At 41.8% G+C, this 24,743-nt stretch overlaps 1 protein-coding gene across 2 annotated transcripts; it reads right to left on the reverse strand.

The window, feature by feature from the left end:
• Positions 1 to 2,571: 2,571 nt before the first annotated feature.
• On the reverse strand, positions 2,572 to 24,062 carry zfand3 (zinc finger, AN1-type domain 3). Of its 2 annotated transcripts, none has more exons than XM_017464701.3 (6): positions 23,769 to 24,062; positions 8,328 to 8,368; positions 7,304 to 7,474; positions 5,930 to 5,995; positions 5,275 to 5,436; positions 2,572 to 4,391 (listed from the first exon to the last, which is right to left on the reverse strand). In XM_017464701.3, the coding sequence occupies exons 1-6, from the start codon at positions 23,843 to 23,845 to the stop codon at positions 4,237 to 4,239; spliced, it is 672 nt and encodes a 223-aa protein (XP_017320190.1). In that variant the 5' UTR covers positions 23,846 to 24,062; the 3' UTR covers positions 2,572 to 4,236. The 2 variants fall into 2 exon arrangements, with proteins under 2 accessions (XP_017320190.1, XP_047010365.1); XM_047154409.2 differs by lacking the exon at positions 23,769 to 24,062 and adding an exon at positions 20,363 to 22,284.
• Between the last annotated feature and the right edge of the window lie 681 nt (positions 24,063 to 24,743).

A 24,743-nucleotide genomic window follows, 5' to 3' on the forward strand; every position in this document is an offset into this window, starting at 1 on the left:
CCTAATATCAGATACAATGAACTCACCTGATACAATTCACTCCTATCTGGTTGTTGTTCATCTGTGAACTAAAAGGCAGCCCTAGTCTTAAACCACGTCCAACATCCAGTGCACATCGGAGAATTATATGGCAGCTTGTGTTCCAGGCATATATACATATATATGATCAGCCCTGGCACGATCTGTGAAGTACAATGCTGTCTGTGACTCATACAACCTGTACTAACAGAGCCTTGTTGAAGTAATTATGAAAAGTATGAACTACATGTCACACATCCACGCAAAACAGCCCGTCGTAGGAGGAAAAATCAGTACAGTAGTGATGAGTACATATTTATTACAAACGTACACCTGTTCCTGAAAGGCCCCAGTTTGTTAGAGAGCATACCTAAACGAACATCATCATCAAGATTAAGCGTCAACAACAACGCTTTGGAAAAGGATGAATTAGGGGATCGGTTATTTAAAAAGACATAAAAATCCAAACAAAACCCCAAACCTTGAACTAGAGATGCAACAAAATACATTATTTGGATTGAACAGATAAAGCGTTCCTATACAAGTACAAATACAAACACCAGGTGGACAATTTTACGTCTTCTATATTGTTTTTTTTTTTTTTTAAAGAAAAAAAAGAAAGCTTGCCAGAAATGGCATCTATTTGAGACTAATTCCTACGGGAAGCAACAAGACGGTCACATGAGAGGAGCAGCAGGTTTTTACTTTGGTGTGACGTGAGAACAAGCTTGAACGTTAAGCTCACAGGACAAACCAAAAAAAAAAAAAAAAAAAAAAAAAAACAACCTCATGCTCATTAGACCACAGGAGGTACAGACCACGCCAACTTTCATTTAAATACAAATATTTGAAGGACTAAACAAATACAGACACCAATAGTGGTACACCTACGCCTACTTTTGAACAGCCTGTGGAGCACCATTAAATCCATTATTAAGTCATAGAAAGAATACGGCACAACCGTGAATCTAGTAAATAACCAAGTGCTCGGCGGTGGAGTTTTCATTTGTAAATAATATAATATTGTTCCTCCTACTTCAGTATGACGGGTTATTTCATGTAGATTCGTGATGCATAATCCTAATTAAGTACATTTCAGTTCCAGGTTCGAACACTACAAATTGGTTATGCGAGGCTTACGCAAGGTACTGTATCAAAGCTAGACTGTGTATATGAGCCAGTTCAAAGCGAGCACATATTGCTCATCATTAATGGATATGTTGTGGTTGACGCGCATGCTCCCTGGCTCGGAGCGATTGTTTATCTTTGCAAGAACCCTCAATGGAAGAGGAGTGAGCGTTCATTTTCTGCCACTTCCAACGAGTACGGCATGATGTACGAACACCACACATCCCCATGTCACGATCTTCAGATGCTGAGACAAAGGAAACGCAACGGGCTGCGAGGGATATCCTCAAACAACACACTCATGCACTGAAGCATGTACACATACACACACACACACGTATACAGGGTATATTTACAACGCAAAGGTTTGGCACTCGCATACTCGTACGCGTACTCAGTGGTTCATTAGATATGCAAATGTTTGGCATTTCGTAGACTGGAACTCTAGATATTGGACATCATAAGCCAAGTAAACAGAACTTTACGGGTCTTCTGTCGGGAACGTAATCACGCGCTAAAATCGAAGAATGCAGTTCTGTACGGTTTGGGAGAAGAGGATTCTAGCTAATAGGCGCTGCTTGTTCAAAATGGCAGCTGCTTGACTTGCAATGATTGCATTTGTCCAATCACCGGTCTGCACAATTTCCAGCCATTTGTGACGCACGTATCCTTCTTCGGGACTCTTGGCAGTCTGGACAAAAACAAATTCAGCAAAGATAATGACTTATTATGATCACTTGTCAACAGAAATACCAAAACGAAGATGCGCAGATCTTCATTTCAGAGACGTTCCCATATGAACTCCATACCACGGTCCGGTGGCAAAGATTGGGAAGAGCTGCGCTAAATACTGAAAGACAGATAATAATAAAAAAAAAAAAGATGCTGGAATAAGATGAATGAAACGATTTCGTGGAGATAGATTAAAGCATTAAAAAGTATGCTTTAATCTTGTGTGGACATCTGATAAAACTGGAATCTCTCGTTTCCATCTGAAACACTTGTTTGAAATAGTTTAACAAGTGGACTGGCCTTCTTAAGTTATTAACGCTCTGTCAGATTACTTCACTCTGAAGAGAAATGAATAAGAAATGAGGAACGACACTGAAGTCTAGTAAGTAACACACACACACACTCAGCTTTAAATACACCCACTCTCTCACACACACTATATCAATCTCTCACTCACTAATAATTTATATATATATATATATATATATATATATATATATATATATATATATATATATATATATATATATATACATACATACATACACACACACATATACATACACACACACACGTATATACATATACACACACATCCACTTTATAATATACACACAAATACATACATATCATATTAACACACACATTGCTTTCTGCTAAAAGATTTAAAAGCACCAGAAAACCACAACACGCTTCACTAATCCAGTTTATTCTTTTTCAGCAAAAAGGAAAGGAGAAAAAAAAAGAAAAAAAAAACCCAAAGAAAGGCTACAGAATTATCTTATCCATACTGCTTTTTTATCTCTTTAACAATGTTAACCTAAAGAGGGAAAAGAAACGCAGCTCTATGCTAGTGCGAGTTAATCAGAAACACAAAGATGGTTAAATAAGGATTTCTTTAAGATACAGGATATTCACTTATTGTCTTCAGCTCTGTCCTTTTAACAGAAAAGGAAAGAAAAAAAAATAACAGCTTTAAAAAAAAAAAAAAAAAAACCTGTATATTCAGCACTCTGCCTCCAACCTTCAAAACCCAGTCCCTCCTAAAGCCACTTGGAAAACGTGACGAATGAGATAACCGTGTGTTGGGAAGGAAAAAAGTGCAAAACTGGAAGTGAGAAGAAAAGTGAAGGATGAATGAAAAGGAGGGTCAGAACTGGGGAAGGGGGAGGGAGGGTGGGTGGGTGGGTGGGGAAGACATGAAAGGAGGAAAGAATCATTTTGAGGACTGTAGCTTTCTGGAGGCAGAGCATCACTAAATACATCATATGGGGTCTGACTGGAGCTGCAAGTTTACAGAAGTGTATGCAGACCTGAACTACAGTTCCCGTAAAGCCCTGGGGCGCACGATCCCGAATGAACCCGGTCCGAAGGGTACCGATTTAGCTTCTGTCCATGTACTGGGCACACACAGACCACATGTGGTTTTTGTGTGTATATGAACATAATATATCAAAATAACTCGGGTTTATGTATAACTGTGTGTGTGTGTGTGTGTGTGTGTGTGTGTGTGTGTGTGTGTGTGTGCGCGTGCAGGGAAATGAGTGTGAAAAATAGAGGCCTCTAGAGTGACAGCACACGGTATCTCCAAGGCCAACGTAGGGGTGGACGTGAGGGTGTGTGAGCCACGTCAGACTCCGTTTCCGATTCGAACTCGGGTTAAAGAACGATCGCGGCGACTGGAGGCAAAATGAAAAAAATTTATTCTCCAAACAGACCGAAGGAGGTTAGGAGGTGGAACCTGATTCCGCTGATGAGGGCGAAGGCCAGTCCTGATCACAGATCTCGCTTTCCTCAGCTTTGTAGGCCTGATGGAGGTTTTTTTTCATGTTGGGAATGACCCCTGACCTAGTGACCTTATACTTGAAAACCTAAATTGAGATAACGACAACAACGACAACAACAGAGGGATATATGATTCATTTTTGAAAATTATGATGGACTGTAGAATCGAAAATGGCAGGGGGGAAAGAAAAAAATTAATCTGAGATGATGGCAGCATGCCGAAAACACCACTAGATGATTCTCTTTTTTTTTTTGAGATGGTGGTCTTCCAACAACATCCACAGGAAGGGGATTAAGACAGTTGTGAGGAGTGTCACGGCCAGGAGATTGCGTGCGTGTGTGTGTGTGTGGGGGGGAGTCGGGGCTTGGGAGGGGGCATGTGTGTTACATTGTTCAGCACTGAGGATCTAAGCACCACTGGCCTCAGTTGAATCAGGGGAAGTGAGACTGGAAGGGGAATATACAGTGTGTGTGCATGTGTGTGTGAGAGAGAGAGAGTGTATTTATGTATGTATGTATGTATGTATGTATGTATGTATGTATGTATGTATGTATGTATGTGTGTGTATGTGTTCAGGAACACTCCTCTCCGATGCGCTGGCAGGATCGGCCCACCTTACGGTCCAGCTTGACCATCTTAAGCACGGCTTCCTCTCTCCCACGACCCAAGTGGTCGAACAGGCAGTCGTGCTGCTCGGGCAGCCGGTGCAGCATGCAGAATACGTATCCTAAAAAATAACAATATAGTGAAAGTGTGAAACAATCCATTTAGAGCTGAGACTGGTTACCCACACACACACACACACACACACACACACACACACACACACACGGGCTTGTTAAGGAGCTTATCACACTTAATATGTGCGCTGTTCTTAACGAGAGTGAGTGATGATTAAAAGCTCAGCATGCTTCAATTAAAGCTTCGCAATTACGGGTTGTGCGGCAATGCAGCTGGAACGGCACAAGTAAACACACACGGAGCCCGCCCACACGCACCCACACACACACACACTCACGCTCTTATGGAGATAAAAGAGCTGTTATGGAGATAAAAGAGGCCGCTGAGGAGCGCTAACAATAGGAGTCATTTGATAGAAAGAGGAGAGAGAGTTAATCTCCACTCGGTCCTGAACTGATGAAGGATCGGCGCACGAGCGTTAGCAAAACGACAGGAGCCGCCATTAACGCGACGGCCGCTGCGGCTCACTTACAGACTTATTTAACCGCTTTAATCTCGTGATTAACCTGCTACAGCTAGGTGAAATGACTACTATATAGTCATATATACTATAAAGATATAGATTTTATATATAAATAAAATCTAAATATATACTTTTTTCTATTCTTCGTTGCCTTAATGAAAGAATAAACAAATACATATAGTTACCTATATAATCGTATAATATTAGCAACATATGTGGATGGATTTTGGATCACGTTCATGAACTCACAGCATGAGAGCACTGGGGAAGGGGGCGGGGCTAGCAGGGGTGCCAGTTTTGGCATATTTATAAATGATGACTCGTACCAGAATGCATCTGGAAAGAGCCTGGCCGAGTGGCTAGAGGGTGCAACAGGACAATGCAGTTTATAATACCAGACACTGACCACAGCGGCATGAGCCCAGCTCCTGCTGTACAAGCTCGAGTTTGGTTTGGCAGCGATGGCAACGCCTGCGGTTCTTCTGCTTAGGCCCTCGCTGAGATTCTTCAGAGGACTCGCCGACACGCACCCGCTTCTCCGGGGAGGCCTCGCTCTCCGAACCCGAGGCTGACAAAAGACACACACAAAAAAAAAAATCAATTACGACGATTGGGTGTTTTATAACTGTTTAAAAACGGTTCTTAACATTCCCAGCTTGCTCATGGTCTACGTACGACCATTCCGAGCTTTGTAGTTAAAAATGAAAGTTGACGAAATGTGTACCTGTTTTATATAACAAAAATTTTAATTTCTGGCCTCCACATTTGGTGAAGAAACACGTCTGAAGTGTACGTCCAGACAATATTAGTCAGCTTATGAATCCAAGATCATCATCAAAGTGCACACACCTAATTTCAGATATTCAGAGTATTCTGTTTCTCGCATCAAGCAGTAAATTGAATACCCTTCATCAATAGTGGTGTTGACTCCTTCCCGAAAATCCTTATTAGGCATTCTGGTCCGTGAAATGAACCAAGGCACACATTAATGCATGCGCGCAAACACCCTTGGACAAAAAAAAACAAACAAAAAAAAAAAGTGTCAAGGACGCAGAGTGTACCTGTATCACAGGGCCGTTTCGTCGGAGTGGATAGCGTGCCTCGGGCTGTGTCTGTACTCGAGACTTCTGCAGGAGACGGGAGGAAAAACAGAGAGGAAAATAAGTTAAGAGGTCCAAGTCCTTAGACTAGAAAAATGTCCACAAAAGTGTGTGGAAATTTGCAGAGGAACTGTACTCTCCTTTCTTATCTATATCGATGCTTTGGCAATATTGCACGTAAACAATCGTGCCAATAAAGTACTTTGAAACTGAATTGAGAAAGAGAGAGAGCGAGAGAGAGAGAGAGAGACACAGAGAGAGCACAAGAGAGTGAGATAGAAGGAGAAACAGAAAGATAGAGTGAGAAACAGATTTTTAATTGAAAGAGAGAGAGAGAGACAGAGAGAGAGAGACAGAGAGAGAGAGAGAGCGAGCAAGAGATAAAAGGAGTGACGGAAAGATAGAGTGAGAGACTGAGGGACAGAGGGACAGAGAGAGAAAGCGAGACAGAAAGAGAGAGAGACAGGGAGAGAGAAACTGAAAGAAAAGAGCGAGAGGGGGGGGGGGACAGAGAGACAGGAAGAAACTGAAAGAAAGAGAGACAGAGAGAGAGGCAGGGAGGGAGAAACTGTGCAAAAAAAGAGAGAGACAGAACACGCAAGACAGAGCAATTGAGAGAAAAGATTGTGATATAGAGATAGCAGAGAGCAAAACAGAGAGAGAAAGATGGAGAGGGGGAGAGAAAGAAAGAAAGTGAGAAACTGAAAAGAGGGGGGGGGCAAGAGAGAGCAAGTAAGACAGCAACTGAGACAGAGAGAAAAGACAGATATAGAGAGATAGCAGAAAGCAAAACAGAGCAAGAGAGAGAGAGAGAGAGAGAGAGAGAGAGAGAGCGAACATCTGGTGGCTTTATATGTCCAGACACATGGTGCTACAAATGACTAACTGTAGCACCTCAGAGTATATTTAGTTCACACATAAAGCAGCCTCTGTGTGTTAATAATTTAGTAGCCGTTATTCCTTTCAAGTGACCGATATGTTATGGCCAATAAATACCTCACATCTTGGCTTATACGTCCGTTTATACATCCCTAACCTGCAGGAGGAGGAGCTCTTAATGAACACGTTCACGCGCTTGTTCTGTCCTCTGCTTTAAATGAAAGCTTCAGAATGTGTTTGTGCTTTTTACGGATAGGCTGCTAACAATCCCAACCCCACCACAGCATGACACGTGACTGCGGTTCACAGGAAAATAATCAACAGCGGTATGGTGTGACGTTTCATACATACAGGAATAGGTCAGATTTCAAAAGGTGACGCGTGTGGTATAGCGTAACTTAGGTAGGAAACGCTTCAGGATGTGCCATATGTGCTATTAAACAACCCAGAGCTCACCTTCCTGTTTAGAGAGAGGCGTGGCATCTGTGGACGGCCCCTCGGAGCCCGAGGACAGGGTTTGGCTACTGCTGCTGCTTGTCTCGTTACAGAAGACGGCTGATTGGCTATTGCTGGAGCTGGGGGCGGGCTCTGAAGCGCAGTCTTCGTCTGGTTGCTTCTTCTGGATGTCTGACAGAGAGAGAGAGAGAGAGAGAGAGAGAGAGAGAGAGAGAGAGGGTGAGCATGCGAGAGGGCTGAGATTGAGTGAGGCATGGAAAAAGAAGTGTGAAGAAGGCTTAGAGTAGCAAAGAGTAGACAGAGCCTCTCTCTTACATGCGCCACACACACACACACACACACACACACACGTATCTTCTTTTACACAGAAAATTTAAAGAGGTGTCCGTATTCTCTTCCTGGCAAACGGGTCTACCGCCATGAGAAAGTGATTCGGATTGATTCGTGAATCGACTCGAGTCGACTCGACTGCAAGAAGTGAATCAAACATGTCGTGTGTTTTGGATAGATTCGACTAGCTAAACTAGAGTCTAGAATCAAGAAGACGAACACTGGATGTGACGCACAAAATACTTCATGTATTTACATTTAAATACCGGGTTCAAAAACAAAAAATGAGCCCGGAGAACATTACGCTAAACTCCTTGCGGCCTGTTAATCAGAGTATTTGTCAATTCTGTATAAATATTTAAAACAGCCTAAGCTTATAAAAAGCTACGAGGCAAGACGAACTGATTTAACGACGGTCAGGATAGCATAGAGACGTCGGCGATTAGATTAAGCAGAGCCGTCCTTTGTTTTTATATCAAATGCATTGTAACCGGCGAGAGCTCATAATCTCGTTCATGGGCCCAAATCTCTAGACGGAACCACTCTCGAGTCATTTCCCTTTTCTGGCACGCTTACTGAACATGGCTGGCAGGAGGACATGCATGCTGGGAACCTCGTCGAGAGGTCACGAGAAAAGGCCACACCCTTGTGCTTGGGATTTGAATTCATATCTGCAATGCGCACGTTCTCTTACCTGCAAAACATTTGGAGCAGAGGTTCATGGTTTTGCTCGACCTACAAGAGACAAGAGAGAAAAGAACACACGATGCGGGTAAATAAACAACGTCTTGATGTTTCTAAACACATCACGCTCGTTACGACGAGAACTCTGGTTTGTGTGCGAGCGGAAACGGACGACCGTGTGTTACAGTGCGTTCTGTCTCACAAGCTCTCTCCTTCCGTGTCTGTCTTTCAGCGGTGCTCTTTAAATTTCCTCGGAGAGCAAGACACAAACAGCGAGAAAACAACAACGCAGACGATCGACCCTCATCATAATCAACCGCAATCATAATCACCACCCAATCAAGAAGGCGGATGACGGCGCGGAGAGAGATAACGGCTTTCTGGGGACAAATAATGCATATTAAGTGGGTAGTACATCTAGGAAGTAAAGACACCATGTGTGTGTGTTCGCGTCGGTCTGATCTGATTGGGGGGAAAAACACTTCCTATACACGGTGTTCCAATACTGGCTTTAATTTTCCAATTCTGTATATTTTACTTCGATTTACTTTGCATTCAAAGAGTAAAAAAATAAGCATGCCGATATGGGACTACATAATGCCCCGTTATGGTTAACCTTGTTGCCGTGGTAACAGCCCACAGTGATGGTAAGCTTTTGTTTGTGGTAAAAAAAAAAAAAAAAAAAAAAAAAAAAACAATTTCATGCACATCATAGCAAGACACTATTGAACTGAACTTGAAGTGAAGTAATGTACTACATTAATACCAAATTTGTTGCACTTAGCATAGATGAGACTTTTCTAGAAACATGGCTGGATGAAAGCTCTTGAGTGGGTGGGGAACTCTGTGGAGAAAAAAAGAAATGAAAAAAAAGGAGTACAAAATGTATGCTAAAGGCTAGGATATCGGTCTGTTTTCAGTGCCGCTTATCTGATACAGCAGTGGTCAACAACCCTCTTCCTTGAGATCTACCTTCCTGCAGGTTCAATCTCCAACCAAACTCTAACACACTCGTTTTAGTTGATCGAGAACTTTTTAAGGCAGTGATTAGATGGCCAGGTGGGAACGATTATGGTTGGAGCTAAAGTCCTCAGGACGGTAGATCTCCACTGCTACCCAGGGTCACGGGGAATCCTGGAGCCTATCCCAGGCTATACGGGAATTAATTTAGAGCCACCAATCAGCCTAAAACGCACGTCTTTGGACTGGGGGAGGAAACCGGAGTACCCAGAGGAAACCCCCGAAGCACGGGGAGAACACGCAAAGTCCACACACACAGGGCGGAGGGAGTGATCGAACTCTCAACCCCGGAGGTACGAGGCAAATGTGCTACCCACTAAGCCACTGTTCCCCCCCAGGCTAGGTATTAGTTAGTAGTAGTATGTTACTATAGAAATAAAACATGGCAGTCAAACCAATCGTGGACATCGTGTATTCTGTGACTTTAAACATTATCGGTAACAGAGAGTGCGAGTGACAACCGACCCGAGCGCGAAAAAAAGGTCTGCGATGAATTGTGCGTCCACACGTATGTGTCGTGAAACTCCGAGACTTCAGTTCAGCGAGCACTGAGCCACGTGAGCATCCTTCCCTCCTCCCTCACTCCACACCTTCCTTACAAGGACAGTTATATCAACGTATTAGTATTCGGACAATCTGTGTTTAAACAAAAAGTAAAACAATTTGAGCTGATTTTATTTTATTTATTTTTTTAAATATCTAGAATTACAGGTTCACCAACGCTGCCGTGCTCTAAAGCATGAAGTCTCGATAGCCGTCCCGGATACCGCAAGAAACGCTTAAAGATGCCTTTGTTGAATTTCTTAACAGGACGTTTATCTTTTATTCCACCAAGTGAACTTTTCTTCACGAGCCCTTGGACGGGCGAAGGAACGGTTTGACCCGGACACACCGCGATCGGATGCGACTTCCTTTCCAAAAACATCCAAGAAATCGAAACGGAAGCGATAATTCGCGTTTTCAAAAGTATCAAATTTACATTTGGTATTCGTGCAGCCGAGTACGCTGTACTTCAGACGTTATGGATAACAGAAGACGTGTACTAGGATCTGCACAAAATATTGTTAAAGATGATGTGAAACGGGAAAAGCTTTTTACGGACACGTTTCTGAGGAAAAAAAGCAGGTTCGCATGGACAGGACGCTAGAATTTGATTGGCTTGGGGAAAATTGGGAATCTCTACATGTCTTGGCTGATTGAATTTTTTATATATTTATTTTCCCCCCCGCTTGTTTTACAATTACTAGGATAGTTTTTAGAGATGAGAAAATTTCGCTGCACTCTAGCGGAAGATTGCAGACAAAAATAAATCAATTTTGTCTTTTTAAGTGATTAGTGTAGATGAATCATGCACTCAACAGAGAGCTCACACGGAATAAAGGTCAGTTTTGATTTCAGGTTGTCTTTACTCATAATTGCAATTCAGGCTTGATACACCAGCAATATCAAACCACTTAGGAGGTGTTTTTTTTTTTTTGGAGAAATCGTGAATTAGCATGACCAACGGGGTGGGGGTGGTGGTGGTGGGGCTTCCATCAAACAGAAATCTGTGTGTTAAGAACTGATTCTTCATCCACTCAGACTGTAAAGAGACCCGAAATGAATGTTTGATTAAAAGCAAGTGCACCTGTTTGGTCAAGAAAATACAGTCCCCTCCGAAACTATTGGAACAGCAAGGCAATTCATCTGTCTGCGCTTTAGACTTTAAGAGATTTGGGTTCGAGATCTAAAGGTGGCTATAAGACGAGAGTTTTAGGATTTCAGCTTCTATTTCCTGGTATTTACCTCCAGATGTGTTAAACAACATAAAACACAGAACATTTTGTATCAGACCACCCAATTTTTACACGAGCAAAAGTATAGGAACAGATAGTTCCTTAAAGTGTACCTATTATGGTTTTCCAAATATTACGTCTCATGTAGTGTGAGATATCGCCATTTGGGAATGTAAAAAGTCTGCAAAGTTTCAAAAATCAAAGCGCAGGACAAACCGAGTTAATGACTCCCAAAAGAAGGAATTGATTCTGAACAGCTGAAACGGGTCGTTAGTGATTCCAGACTTACTTCCTGTACTAACCTACGTAGGTTTCTAACAAAAAACCCCGCCTCTGTTCTTCTTTTTTTTTTTTCAGATGGAGCTGGAACTCGTTATGGTACCGGGCGTTTCCTTTTCGACACGCGCTGACATCTGACCAATCAGAGCAGAGTATGCTCTCTGAAAGGAGGAGTTTAGAGGAGCTTAGGTGGGGGGGGGTGATGCTGCAATTTAAATTATGCGCACATTAAAGTGGATTTTGACCTTGGATGCATGTAAATCTATTGTATGAGACCTTTAAAACAACACTACGCACGTTTCAAAACCATAATATGTGCGCTTTAAAGTACACCAGTGGTCTCTTTCTTTTTCAGGACATTCCAAATGGTTGTGTTGGCTATGCCCAATGTTAGTGCAATGCCTCAGGTTGAAAATAGCTCGCTTTTCTCCCATAGGCAGCTTTCGGATCTTCATGTTGGTTTATCCTTTTTAACAAGAAATGCACTCTTCACAGGTGAAACTGAAAGTTTAAACCAAGAGTAGATGTTCAGAGCTATTTAGTGTTTAAACAATCAATCTAGCAGGACACACCTGGGTAACAAGAAACACCTGTCAGTCACATGTTCCAGTAGTTATGCGCCCCTACAAATTGGGTGCTCTGATACCAAAAGGATCTATGTTTAATGTTGTTTAAAACACATCTACATATAAATACCAGGAAATAAAAGCTGAAATTCTAAACTCTCTTCTCATCTCCATCTTCTGATCTCAAACCCAAATGTCTTTTTCGAACGCAAAATAATCAAGCAAACGCCGCAATATCTGGAAGAGCTTACAATTTTTCAAAATCACAGCAGATTTTATGCAGATTTCGGCCAAGACGTGACGCGCCGTGTGACGTCATCAACCTTCGATTGATTCTTATGCGTCGAACACGATACGGCTAAAAGGTCTCGTTTGATGCCAAACATCATTGAGAAAGACAGTGCGAAACGATTTCTGCAATTTAAGTAGATTTCTGCAAATAAAATTAAGAAAAGATTTCAAAGAAAGCAAAAACTCTGCAAGTTGAATTGAAATTTTGGAAAAAAATCCGCAGCAACAATCACGAAAAAATATCCTATACGGACGCTTTTGTTTCTCTCTTGAAGCTAGAAAGACTTTCCTGTGTTGGAAAACTTCGAGTTTTGTTCAATTTGATTAGATAAATAAGAGAAAACTAAACTTGTCAGGGTGAACCTTACAGCTGGAACCTTACTACCGTCAGAGCTCATGTGAGAGAAAATTAATCAACACCTTCCGACCAATCGGAATCGAGACCTCGACAGCGCTGTGGTGTCAGAATACATTAACACGTCCTGTCCGTGTGGGCGAAATTAACGCAGGCCAACCTTTAACCGATGACATGACGTGTCGACAAAGTGCTGCAAAATAATCGAGACGTGCTATTTTTGTCTCTAACGTACAGCCATGACTTTTCTGTTCATTTAGCTCCTTAGGAAGTCAAGAATAGATATGAATGTAGTTACCAGGAAAACTGACTGAAATCACTCACACCTTCACAGTTACAGAGAATTCCTTACTCTTGATTACGAGTTTATGGGGGTGTTTTTCCTCTCAAATCTAGTTGCCTAAAGTTCTGCGAAAGCATTTCGGCACCAAAAAAAAAAAAAAAGCGTCATTAAATGCTGAAAGTGCCGTACTGAAGCCTCGCATCATCAGTTCAGATCATTTTACCGCTTTTGTGAAACTGGGCCCAAATCAATTAAGACGAAATTATCTGCAGGGATTCTAAACAAGGTGCGATAGTTCAGGCAGTGCCAAAAGAAAAAGTTTTTCTATCCTGACAGACAGTCAGAGAGAGAGAGAGAGAGAGAGAGAGAGAGAGAGAGAGAGAGAGAGAGAGAAAGTAGTAAACATGTTGCTAGGTATGTGTGTTCTCTGCACTTTTCTCTCTCGCATCACTCGGAGCCAATCAAGGTCTCAGGGGGCATGCACAGGCAGGAAGAGGATTAATTTGACATCTCCTGTTAAATGTCAGCTGCAATTAACTTATGAAGGAAAGCGAGAGCACCAATCAAGACACAAACCTTTACTTTCAGCGGGGCGAAATCAAGGGAAAAGGCGAGAATTGAACGCGAGGCGGAGGGGAACGCAAATATCACCCCAGAGACGAGCAATAAGGACAAAACAATCTGCCAGACGATCGGTGAGAAGAGCAAAGGAGTACTGCCAAGGTACACACACACACACACACACACACACACACAGAGAGAGAAAACATCCTGACGTCGCTGACAGTGAACAATCTCAATTACTGAAACGCCCAAAGTTGTACTGGATACCAAATTACACGCAACTGTGCAAGAATACTACTAAACTCCGTGTGCTCAAAATAGTCTGTTGGGCTTCTCTTCATCTTCAGAACACTAATCAAGCCTCGGGTTATGAGACAATAGTTGGGTGTTCCCGACTTGTGCACCGGAGAGGGGGGGGGGGTTAGTATTTTTATCTGGTTTATTATGACAAACTCACAATCAATTCCGAACACAAAGAATATTGCAAAATAAATTACTTCTACATAAGTTTCAGTTGATCATAGTATAAATATCGGGGGTGGGTGGGGATTGAAACACGCTCACCGAATAAATTCCTTGACGCACATCCAAAAAAAGTCACGTGATTGGATAACTGGCTCAGAAAAGTAAACATGGTGGAGAGCGAGAGGCCAGTTTCCACGGACGTGGCGCTGTTATTCCCAAATGTTTTGTGCGATATTCCAATTTTACGCATAAGTTCAATTCGCAACTTGGATGGAAACAAAGCTTAAGACCTCGGTTTTAACATATTTACTCGACCAAGAGTTACTACTCTTACAAGTTCAATTCTATACACATTTAAATAAACGGAGAACTACGGTCACAACGAACCTAACCAAACTACTGTTCAGTAATACTCCCTCTTTTCTTCAGCCTTCGACTTGACAACTCGAAACCTAACCCTACTTCACTAACCCTAACCCAACTTCCCTACCCCGACTTCCCTACCCCGACTTCCCTACCCCGACTTCCCTAACCCGACTTCCCTAACCCGACTTCCCTAACCCGACTTCCCTAACCCGACTTCCCTAACCCTACCCCAACTTCCCTAACCCTACTTCCCTAACCCTACTTCCCTAACCCTACTTCCCTAACCCTACTTCCCTAACCCTACTTCCCTAACCCTACTTCCCTAACCCTACTTCCCTAACCCTACTTCCTTAACCCTAACCCTACTTCCTTAACCCTAACCCTACTTCCCTAACCCTAACCCAACTTCCCTAACCCTAACCCTACTTCCCTAACCCTAACCCTACTTCCCTAACCCTAACCCAACTTCACTAACCCTAGCCCTGATGACCTTATCTACCTGCACACACACAAAAGTCGAGCCGGCACTCTGCTGCTACACAACGAATGCAGGTTATTTCATTATTCTCAGCGTAATGAATGCATTAATAATAAGAAACATTATACTTCTTAAAACATTCGAATCCGGTTATGCTCATGTTTTTACTGTTTAATCAACCTCTCTAAATTACTCAACTTTTTCTATTTATTGTGCTGGATTTGTTTTGTTCCTGGAGGAAAAAAATAAAAATCGATTAATCGGCTTAAACGCAGCTTAGAAATGAGAAAGACAGGAAAATCGTGTTACTTTACTGTCCTTCTCCTCTAATATGTCTAATGATTGTATTAAACTGTACTAAATCACAACTGGTATATGCCATGTACGTATCTAGGCTTCTCCTACACTGCATTGTGCTGTTGTTCTCTTGCTGCTGCCTTCAAAGTTCTGTCTGCAATGTCCGATTTCCTCTGCAGGTATGTGTGGAAAGAAGAGATCACGGCTCGCCCTCGGCATGTAGCGACCCCTCCCCCCACGTGTTCACCCTAACAGCTTGTTTATCCAACAAGAAGCCTGAAAGCAGCAGGTGAAATCAGTCAGGCCCCCCTCCCCGAACCAGGAGCATCCTAGAGGCCCTATACCCTTCCTAGAGGCCATTTTCAGAACTGACCTCAGACATGATCGATTAAGTCGAATAATCCTTGCCACTATAATCGTTTCAGTATTGGTTTTTCTGCTCCTTTACATTTTAGCAACACGTATCTCTGAACGCTTTATATTCAGCATGTTCCACGTCAAAAAGTTTTCCGACACGTCGTAGCATCCGATCTGAACGCAACATCACAGGTGTCACAGGGCACGTGTACCGCCATTTTGTCTGTCCGTAAGTAATGAATTGCTACGTTCACAAAATTCTGTGGAAAGAAAAAAAAAATCGTATGCTTTTAGCCATGCAAATAAAATCATATAACTTCGAAAATCACTTTTAGAAACCGTCATTCGAAACAGGTCCGTCTGACGGACTTGGCTAGTTTCTTTATTCCAGGCCTACATACTATTTACATACTTCATTCTTCGTAACGTTCTACACAACGGTACGGAATTCGATTCAATGCTAATAAACCATAAATAGCTAGCTAATCCTCAGGTATCTTACCTGACTGGTTAGCAGGAAGTAGTATTTAACTCCACTGCCATACCGTATACTAATCTTTTGCCAAATTAAAATGTCTACCTTTATTTATTTTTTTTTTAAAAACAACTAAATCCATTGCTTTATATTATTTCAATATTAATCAAGAAATGAATCATTATTTTTCATTCATACAAGCCTATTAATAGTGACAGTTTCATCGCCATTAGATTAACAACGATATGTTAGAACTTAACGTGAACAAACGGTTGTTCGCAGCAGCGCTGTGTATTCGCATCCGTAGCCAGTCGTAAGTCGGGGTGTAATGTCGGACCTAATCCATATACGTTGAGCCGAATTCGTTTAAAATTAGTCTACAATTTTGGAACTATAAATGTGGGTTGCGAGAAGTAGCCCGTTAAAACTTTGTTGCGACCGGGCGGGAAAGGCTACGCCCGTGACCGAGATCGCAGGGAGGCGGAGTTAGTCATTTTTACAATAAAAAAAATTTTTTTTTTAAAAATACACCGTGCTGTTCTGCTTGGTCTTTGGTGCGACGACGAAAGAACTTAACTTTGCACTCGAATGCACTGAACGACAGAAGAAAGCAGCGCGACATTAACTGTAAAAAACTGTTTGAAATATTTTGTGATGTATGTTGCCAATAATATCAATTTGACCACAGTCTGATTTATTATTATTATTTTTTTAATATCCGATCTGTAGTCTATCCGGCAATCTCTTATATAGTGTAGGTTTTTAAGTTAGAAAGTAAGGATACGATTGGCACCCTGTCCAGGGTGTACCCCGCCTTGTGCCCAATGCTCCCAGGGATAGGCTCCAGGTTCCACCGTGACCCTGAAGGAAGGATAAGCGGTATAGAAGATGGATGGATGGAAGGAAGTAAGGATACGTTAGCACTATGCTACTTCGTACGTTTTTTTTTTTTTTTAAATGCTCTGTGAATTTGAGCATGGTGGAAACGTACGTTAAAACTTGGATAAAAAGAGTCAAATGGACTCCCCCCCCCACCCCACGAATGGGACACGTTTAACTCGAGAGCTTCGATCTGAAAACGTTAACTTCAGTCAAAGTGCTGGAAAATCGTTGCTGAAAACTGTGTGGTTAGAAGAGATCCTTGGATGTGCCTGGATCTGGATGCTGCCCTGACTCGCCATCCCGTCCTTATATGCTAGAGAAACCAAATCTCAAGACTAGGCAATTTCCTTCAGAACTTGATAAGCTGGGAATGAAGTTTCATATTTTCATATTAACTGTGATAAAGCCTAGCCAATTTCCAAGCAGAACTCGGTCTCATTAGACTCATAAAGCTGATATTGATGATAGGATTGCAATTTGGAAACTTCTGAATCTTTAAAAAGGCCGCTATAATGAGCGCCGACTCATGAATGAAACGACGACTGTAAAGTTCAGGTGCAGGACGCCGGCGTTAATTTGGGAGCGTTTACCATCATACGCGGAGGAACAATACATCAGTAAGACGCGCCGTCCGTTTTAGGGGATAAAATGTCACGAGACGGTCGGCTGCTCGGTTCTTTCTTAGCCAGACGTATCTAGCCGTCCAACTAGTTCTCAGAAAACTGAAATAAGGCCAAAAATATCGGTCACATGACTATGAAAACTCCCTTGTGCTATGTGCTATACAAACAATCTCCTTTCCGCTTGCTACGCCTACACCTGGTGCACCTTGTACCAACATGCGCTCAGCCTTTTCATTTACAGCTGGAACGGTCTCAATCAGGTCTCGTTCTTATGTCAATAAGTTAGTTAGCTGGACGTTTTGTACACTTTTCTGGCCACAAGCTTCAGCATGATGAAGGTCACAATCTGACCCGATTCTCTACATTTCTACGCGCTAGTTTCCAGTGATAAAACAATCTTTTTAACACCGCCACTCAAAAGGACTTCTCATAGCAGTACAGAGTGATATTTATGTTACAGGGGTGAACAAATAACACGTTTATCACCGAGCCCATCAGACAAGCTTCAGTGTGTTGCCCGGGCCAGTGTCGACTTTTAGCTGCCTGAAAACTAACGTAACGACATACGGCGAGATTGTCGGCTAGCGGAGCGCGTTAATACCGACTACGAAAAACAAACTTCTCTTCTGAACGTGGCACATCATTTTTTTTTTTTGATGAACGGTCGGCGAGTCAACGTTACAGCTATGACCTGTCGTGTTCCATCCTCACACGTCAAAGACGGTATTGGTGTCTGGTTAGCGCCGATTTTCTCTCAACGTGCTTAACAAGTATCTCATGCTATAGTTATTCTGACATTATTTAACAAGATAGCATTGAGTGTAGGATCATATTGCCCAGTTCTACAGTCAGGTAAAAAACCAGCGAGGCGTTTTTAACAAGTCGCTTGTATTATCGTTGGTTACAAGACCCGAATCATCACCGGTCTCCAACTAGCAGACGGCTGAGATTTGATTCTTTCACGGACTTAGCGGAAACACAAGACTTCGCAACGTACGTTGACTTTCGTTAACTTTAAACGCGAACAAAAGCTGTCGCACTTTAGTTTTACGTCAAAAGAAACCATAACGCAGCTGTTCATTTATCAGAACCACCACTGCCTGGGGCTGAAAGAGGTTTTCTTTACAACCTGTAACGCAGACACCAGATACCTTCCAGAACTGATCCATTTAATAGAACTGACCAGGCCTTCACGGATATGCAATGGAATAAGAAATCAAATTTGCCTATAAAATTATTGACGTTAAAATTTCTACAATTATGACGGCAAACAATTTGCCGAGAGCATCCCCGTCTAAACTAGATCAGTCAGCTAAATTTCGCATTGGGTCCTCGTAAAATGGTTCCAACGCTACTCTTGCTCCTCGTTTGATTTTTTTTTATACTAAGGCTCAGACGTTACTGAAAGCGAAGGTCAGATCAGCATAAAAACGGTCCGATTTGCCACGCTAATCTTATAAGCAAAGGAGGCGTTTGATTTAACTCGCAACAAATCAAACAGACAAAGCTGTAAACGTCCCCGGAATGTTTCTCCGTTAAGTTTCTCTTCCCGTTGTACTACTATGCGATTTAAAACCTAACTGTAGTTAATCTCGTTAAAATGGCAAAACAACAGCTCGGTGATCAACAAGATAAAGTCGACGTGGACTTTATCGAGGACCTCCGTATGCACGGGCGATGGTTTTCAATCCCCCCACGGCGGACGCCTGAAACCACAGGTAGTAGTGAACGCTATATACAGTACGTACTTACGATAAAGTTCCGTAATAGCACAAATTTCTTTTGCTTTTTCAACAATTTCACAAACAGAACACCCGTTCTTACGATACGTCCTTGCAACCTCGGCATTCGGTTCGTTTTCTGTCCGTATTAAACTGAGAAATTTCACCTTTTCACTTAAAGGAAGCACTTTAATAATAATGATGATAATAATAATTTTGGTTTGACTGACCACTCAAGTTTTTGGTCGTTTTTTTTTTTTTGGTACGTGGCACTACATTTTTCCCAACGCTCACAAAAATCGGCATATCGCGTACAGCGGAAATATATTCGTATCATCGTATTTATTTCCACACTTCACGAACCGCTCTGTGTTGTGGTTTCTGAACGTCGTCAAATCTTTGATGCAGCGTTTTCACCACGTGTAACGGTGCAACAAAATACCTCGGATTTTAGGTTCATTCGTTTAAACAAAATTCTCTCGCCATCAGTCGTTGCCAGTTGATTGCTGATGTACGTACAAGCTTCTTTTTTTGGGGACCAGAGCATTTACATTTATTTATGCAAATAAGGCTTTGTCTGGGGGTAAACTTGCATGGTTAATAAAAAAACAAAAATCAAGTCTTTCCATGTTGCTACATTTTAAATTGCAGCTATTATGCTTTTTAAAACGTGCCTAATTTTGTTTCATATGACAGGTTTGCATGCATCCAAGGTAAAAAAATAAAATAAAAAAAAAATAAATAAACACTTTAATCTTTTCAGAATTTACATTGCAGCATCAACTCTTTTTCCTCAGGGTCACAAGCAACACGCTCAAGGATCCATTCACTCTAAACTCCTCCTTTCAGAGAGCCTGCTCTGCTGTGATTGGTCAGATGCCCCAGTCTGTCGTGATTGGTCTACCGCTTACAGCGCGTGTCGGAAAGGAAACTCAGACTACTATACCCGTGTTTCAGCTCCGTAATAACGTAATAATACAATGCTTCACCTTATCAGTTTGAGCCCGAGTCCGATAACGATGTCTAGGAAGATCGATCCGAACCACCATCGCGAACGTGACGAGAACACGACGTTTCTCAGCGGTACGTTTATATGTAGTTTGGTAATAACGTGAGTTAGCTGGTTAGCAGAGGCTAACAGCTAAACAGGCTAACGGCTGTGCACTGGCTTTACATGTATACAACACAAAACCACGCATTTGGAACACTTGGTAGAAAATATATACGTAAATAATTAATCATACTTACGGGTTGTGATCCAGAGACGTATAAGATGGTCCAAATAAAGAGGGTACGGCCCCGTCTTTAACGAATAATCGTTTCCTGCGTTGACTTCGGCTAGATTTGCGAAGCGGTCGTCAGTGAAATGACGGGCACACAAATGAAGTTTGGCGTTGAACTGCCGTGGTATCGTTTTTAAAAGGAATTCTAACCACCGACGCTTGAGATCCTCGTCCTTTGGGAGTCCGTGAAAACAACGTCTTCTAGACATGAGCCTAACTCTTTCAGGACGCAACCTCAACTAGCGTTTGAGAGCGGGTCAAAGTACACGTCGTTCGCCAGCAGCCGAAGAAGACCAGAGGCGGGGTTTTTTTTATTGTTACCAAACTACGAAGGTTTATACAGGAAGTAAAGCCTGGGATTACTGACGACTCGGTTCAGTTGTTCAGAATTGGGCGATTCATTCACAAACAGCCATTTACAAATAAACGCACTACACGAAAGGTAAATACCTGAAAAAAGCGTAGTAGTTGCACTTTAAATCTCTCACTAGGTACGTTTCCATCCACATATTTTTATGCAATTTTTTAGGATATTGCTTAAAAATAAACACTGGATGGAAATAACACCAGATGTGAATAAAATCTCCAAAATGCACGTAAAAAAAAACTTGCAATGGACCCCCCCCCAATAACAGGACATGCGCATAAACTACGATGGAAAACGAATGGTTTAACGAATAAATTCCTCGACGCACATCTAAAATAAATAAATAAATAAATAAATAAATAAATAAATCAGTGACTTCGCCGCAACGAATCGTGCGACTGAATAACTGGCTCGGAAAAGTAAAAATGGCGGACAGCGGGACGCGCCAGTTTCCACGGAGGTGACGAGTTTTGTTCTTTTGAACAAACGGGACAGAAACGGTGGTTTCTTCGCAAATGTTTTACGCGATATTCCAATTTTTCCACACGAGTTAAATTCGCAACTCGGATGGAAACGTAGCCATTCTGGAGACTTCTACGAGAGAAGGACTTTAACAGAAACGTTTGTTGGAATATTAATCCTTTTTTAAATAATAGTAATTAAAAAAATACCATATCAAGATGACTTTTTTTCCCACCCCAATACAAAATCTAACATAAATCCAAAAATTAGCAACATTCTGTGAAATCCTTCTGTCATATCCTTCGAATTAGGGATAGGAAATAGCATGCACAATTTCATAATTTTTTTTACTTCTGAATATAAAAAAAAGGAAGATTTGTGTTTTCGTTCTACTCAGAGTAAATTATAAGGCTTATAAAGGAGTTTATAACTTGTTATGATGAAAAGTACTGAAAAGTACTACGTTTCAAGAAACGGACAAAAATATACGACGAGAAAGAAGAAAAGCGCTCGGAAACTGAAAACAGTGAACTCGGTGGCAAAAAACGTAACACGGTCTTCAAATAAACAGTCTTTGTTAACAGTTTTCTAAACTTCCTTTTCGCTAATCAACAGCGCTTTACTCTCATTGGCTAGTGAGGCTTGGAACGACAGCACCATGAACCGGAAGTAGAGACCTCAGTGGTGTGAATTTTGTAGCGCGTTCTGAATATTTATGGTGTTTGTACTTTGTAGAGGAAATGACTTGGTCAGTGTATCAGTTCGTAATTCATAGTTGAGGTTTGGGTAGTCTCGTACCATTATTTATTGATTTGTTTGTTTGTTTTAAGTGATGAACTCTCGAGAGCGGCACGGCGCGTCATCCTCCTCCTGCTCAGCTGAACGCTCGAGCTGTCGATCCAAATCTCACTAGCCAATGAGAGTAAAGCACGGTTAAGCCCCACCCAGATGTCGGATTTGTGCCAGCATGCCGAACGTAAACGTGCGTAAATGAAAACTCTGTTAACAAACAATGTTGTTTATTTCAAGACCGTGTTCAAATTTTTCGCACCGAGCTCACTCTTGTCGGTTTCAAAGCGCTTTTCTTCTTTCGTTGTATATTTTTGTTCATTTCTTGAAGAAAATTATATATAAACAAACAAACAAACAAACAAATAAAAAGTTACGTCCGATACTTTTGGCCCAAATCGGACTCCGTACAAATCCGCTTCCACCTCACTGCTCGGTGCTGAACTCTCAGACTGCGCCAAAGATCCTGATTGGTTTTCTATGACGGCAGCTCTGGCGGTAATTCAAAACTCACACGTTTCTATTTAATAAACTAATTCCTCTTGCGTTTCCGTTTCTATCGCCACGCTAATAAAACGGCGGTGCCGTGTAACAAAAATCAAACGTATAATCGTTGAAAGGTTTTCTCTAAGGAGAGGTTTATTACGCATGGAAGAAAGGAGCCTCCAGTCTCAGGGTCAGGTTTACCACCATGGCCAAGTCTTCACGCTGCTGTACTTCGTGGTTTCCTGGTGACACGCTTGATTTTATCATCATTATTATTATTATTATTATTATTATCAACTTCAAGAGCGTCGACTCATAAATAACGACAGGAACACGTTTCAAGTGACGACTTGCCTCGCTGACCGTTCCACGACGGTCTATAGATCTATATACGTATATAAATATACACACATGTACAAAAGTTTCACATACTGAAGTGGTCAAACCCAGTGAAATGAAGATGCCCAAAATCTCCTTTCTACAGGAAGTGTCTCGTCTTAACGATTAGATACTGTGGTGGTGGTGATGAAGATTTCGCTCTCACCTACCATGATCACTCTGCACTCCCAGTACACAACATTATACACATTAAACTCTTTTTTGTTGTTCTTCTTCTTGTGTCAAATGGAGAAAGAGACTGTGTGCTTTACCCTCCCCCAGCCCTATCTGATGGGCTTTTACAGCGTTGCGCATAAGGACTCCACCTGTGCAACTGACAGCTTGAGATCAATGATGGCCAAAGTGGACAAATAAACCAAAAGTTAGTTGTTGGTGTTTTGTTTTTGTCTTGTTTCTTAACTAAATGGATGCTTCAGACTCGGTCATTTCCCTAATGATAATAGTGTGATGTTTAAAAGCCAGCAGCTGTGCCACTGAGCCCACAGTGTTGGGCTGGAGATATAACCTGTCAACTTGCTTTGCTAGCTTTAAGCTAATTAATCAATCGGTTCAATTCAACACAGTGTGAATATTCTGCTTTGAGAAAACGTGTACGTTTGAAATGTTTTATGTACATCGAAGTAAAAGTGGGAAAAGGACAGTTGAAAGAAGAAAAGAAAAGAAAAGAAAAGAAAAAAGAAAAGAAAAGAAAAACAGACAAGCCTCCCCACCCCCATCCTGGCCTACTCAAACAATGGGCACCAACTGACAGTAGCCCCTGGAGCTAACGGTTAGCTAGTTTTGCTAACAGGACGGATTTCCTTCTCCGATTCTGACCGAGTTGTATTCAGCTCCAAATAGACACCGTTTTCTAAAACAGTGGACCTACCCCCAAAATCCACAAGGACACCGCGGAGGTATAACGTTACTCGGTGGCTTGCTCCGTTCGCTCCCTGTGTCCCCCATGGTGAAGTGTGAAAATCGGCGACCTCCTCTAAAGAAAGACCGGGGATGAGCTAGCGGCCTGTTTGTTGTGGGGGAAATTCCTCAGCCAGTCGTTTCCCGAGTACGCTTTGTAATATAATCCTCGGTTCAAAAAGCACAACACACGTCGCCGAGAGCACGGACTGAGATGATGTTTTCTGATTAACATGCGGAAAAAAAAAAAAAAAAAAAAAAAACCTCGAGAAATTATTAATAGCCGCGTACAGTCCGACGGACCGCACCGGGAGCCGAGGCCGATCAGCTGGAGTGTGAGCGCTACCAAGACCTCCACAGGGGTCCACGCTTCATGTCGAAAAGTTTACAAAATCGAACTTCCGATGTATTTACAGATCGACACATATCTCTAAGGTTTACGGAATCATACGTTTAAAAATACACACGTCTATATACAGAGAGGTACATTTTAATTAAGGTTTTAATCGCAACACTGTTTCCGTGCACCCCCCGGAATACATTGGAAAAGCCCAAGCTGTATTCCTTGTTTGTAAAGCGATTTGTGATTGAGAAGCTCTTGTAGAAAAGCTCTGCTCATGGCTCCTCATCCTCACGTGTATTATTTTTATTAATAATAATAATAATAAATTGAAGCTTAACCATATTTTTTTAGTTAAGCATTTTCCATGGTATAAATACAAGAAAGTTGAATGAAGGGTCAGGTTTATAAAATAAAATAAAACACACAAGCCATGATCTTTTGATTTATTCCTTTATTTTATCTGGATCAAAGTGTTTTGCTGTTATAGTATTGTTCCTTAGTGTGTACACTGTGCATATAATAGGCACTGTGTTTAGATTTCACTGCTGAACATCATTATGAATCCAATAAAATGAATTATTTGTGGGAGTAATGACATTCGTG

This window comes from Ictalurus punctatus, chromosome 3 (genome assembly GCF_001660625.3).
Source record: "Ictalurus punctatus breed USDA103 chromosome 3, Coco_2.0, whole genome shotgun sequence".
NCBI lineage: Eukaryota > Metazoa > Chordata > Actinopteri > Siluriformes > Ictaluridae > Ictalurus > Ictalurus punctatus.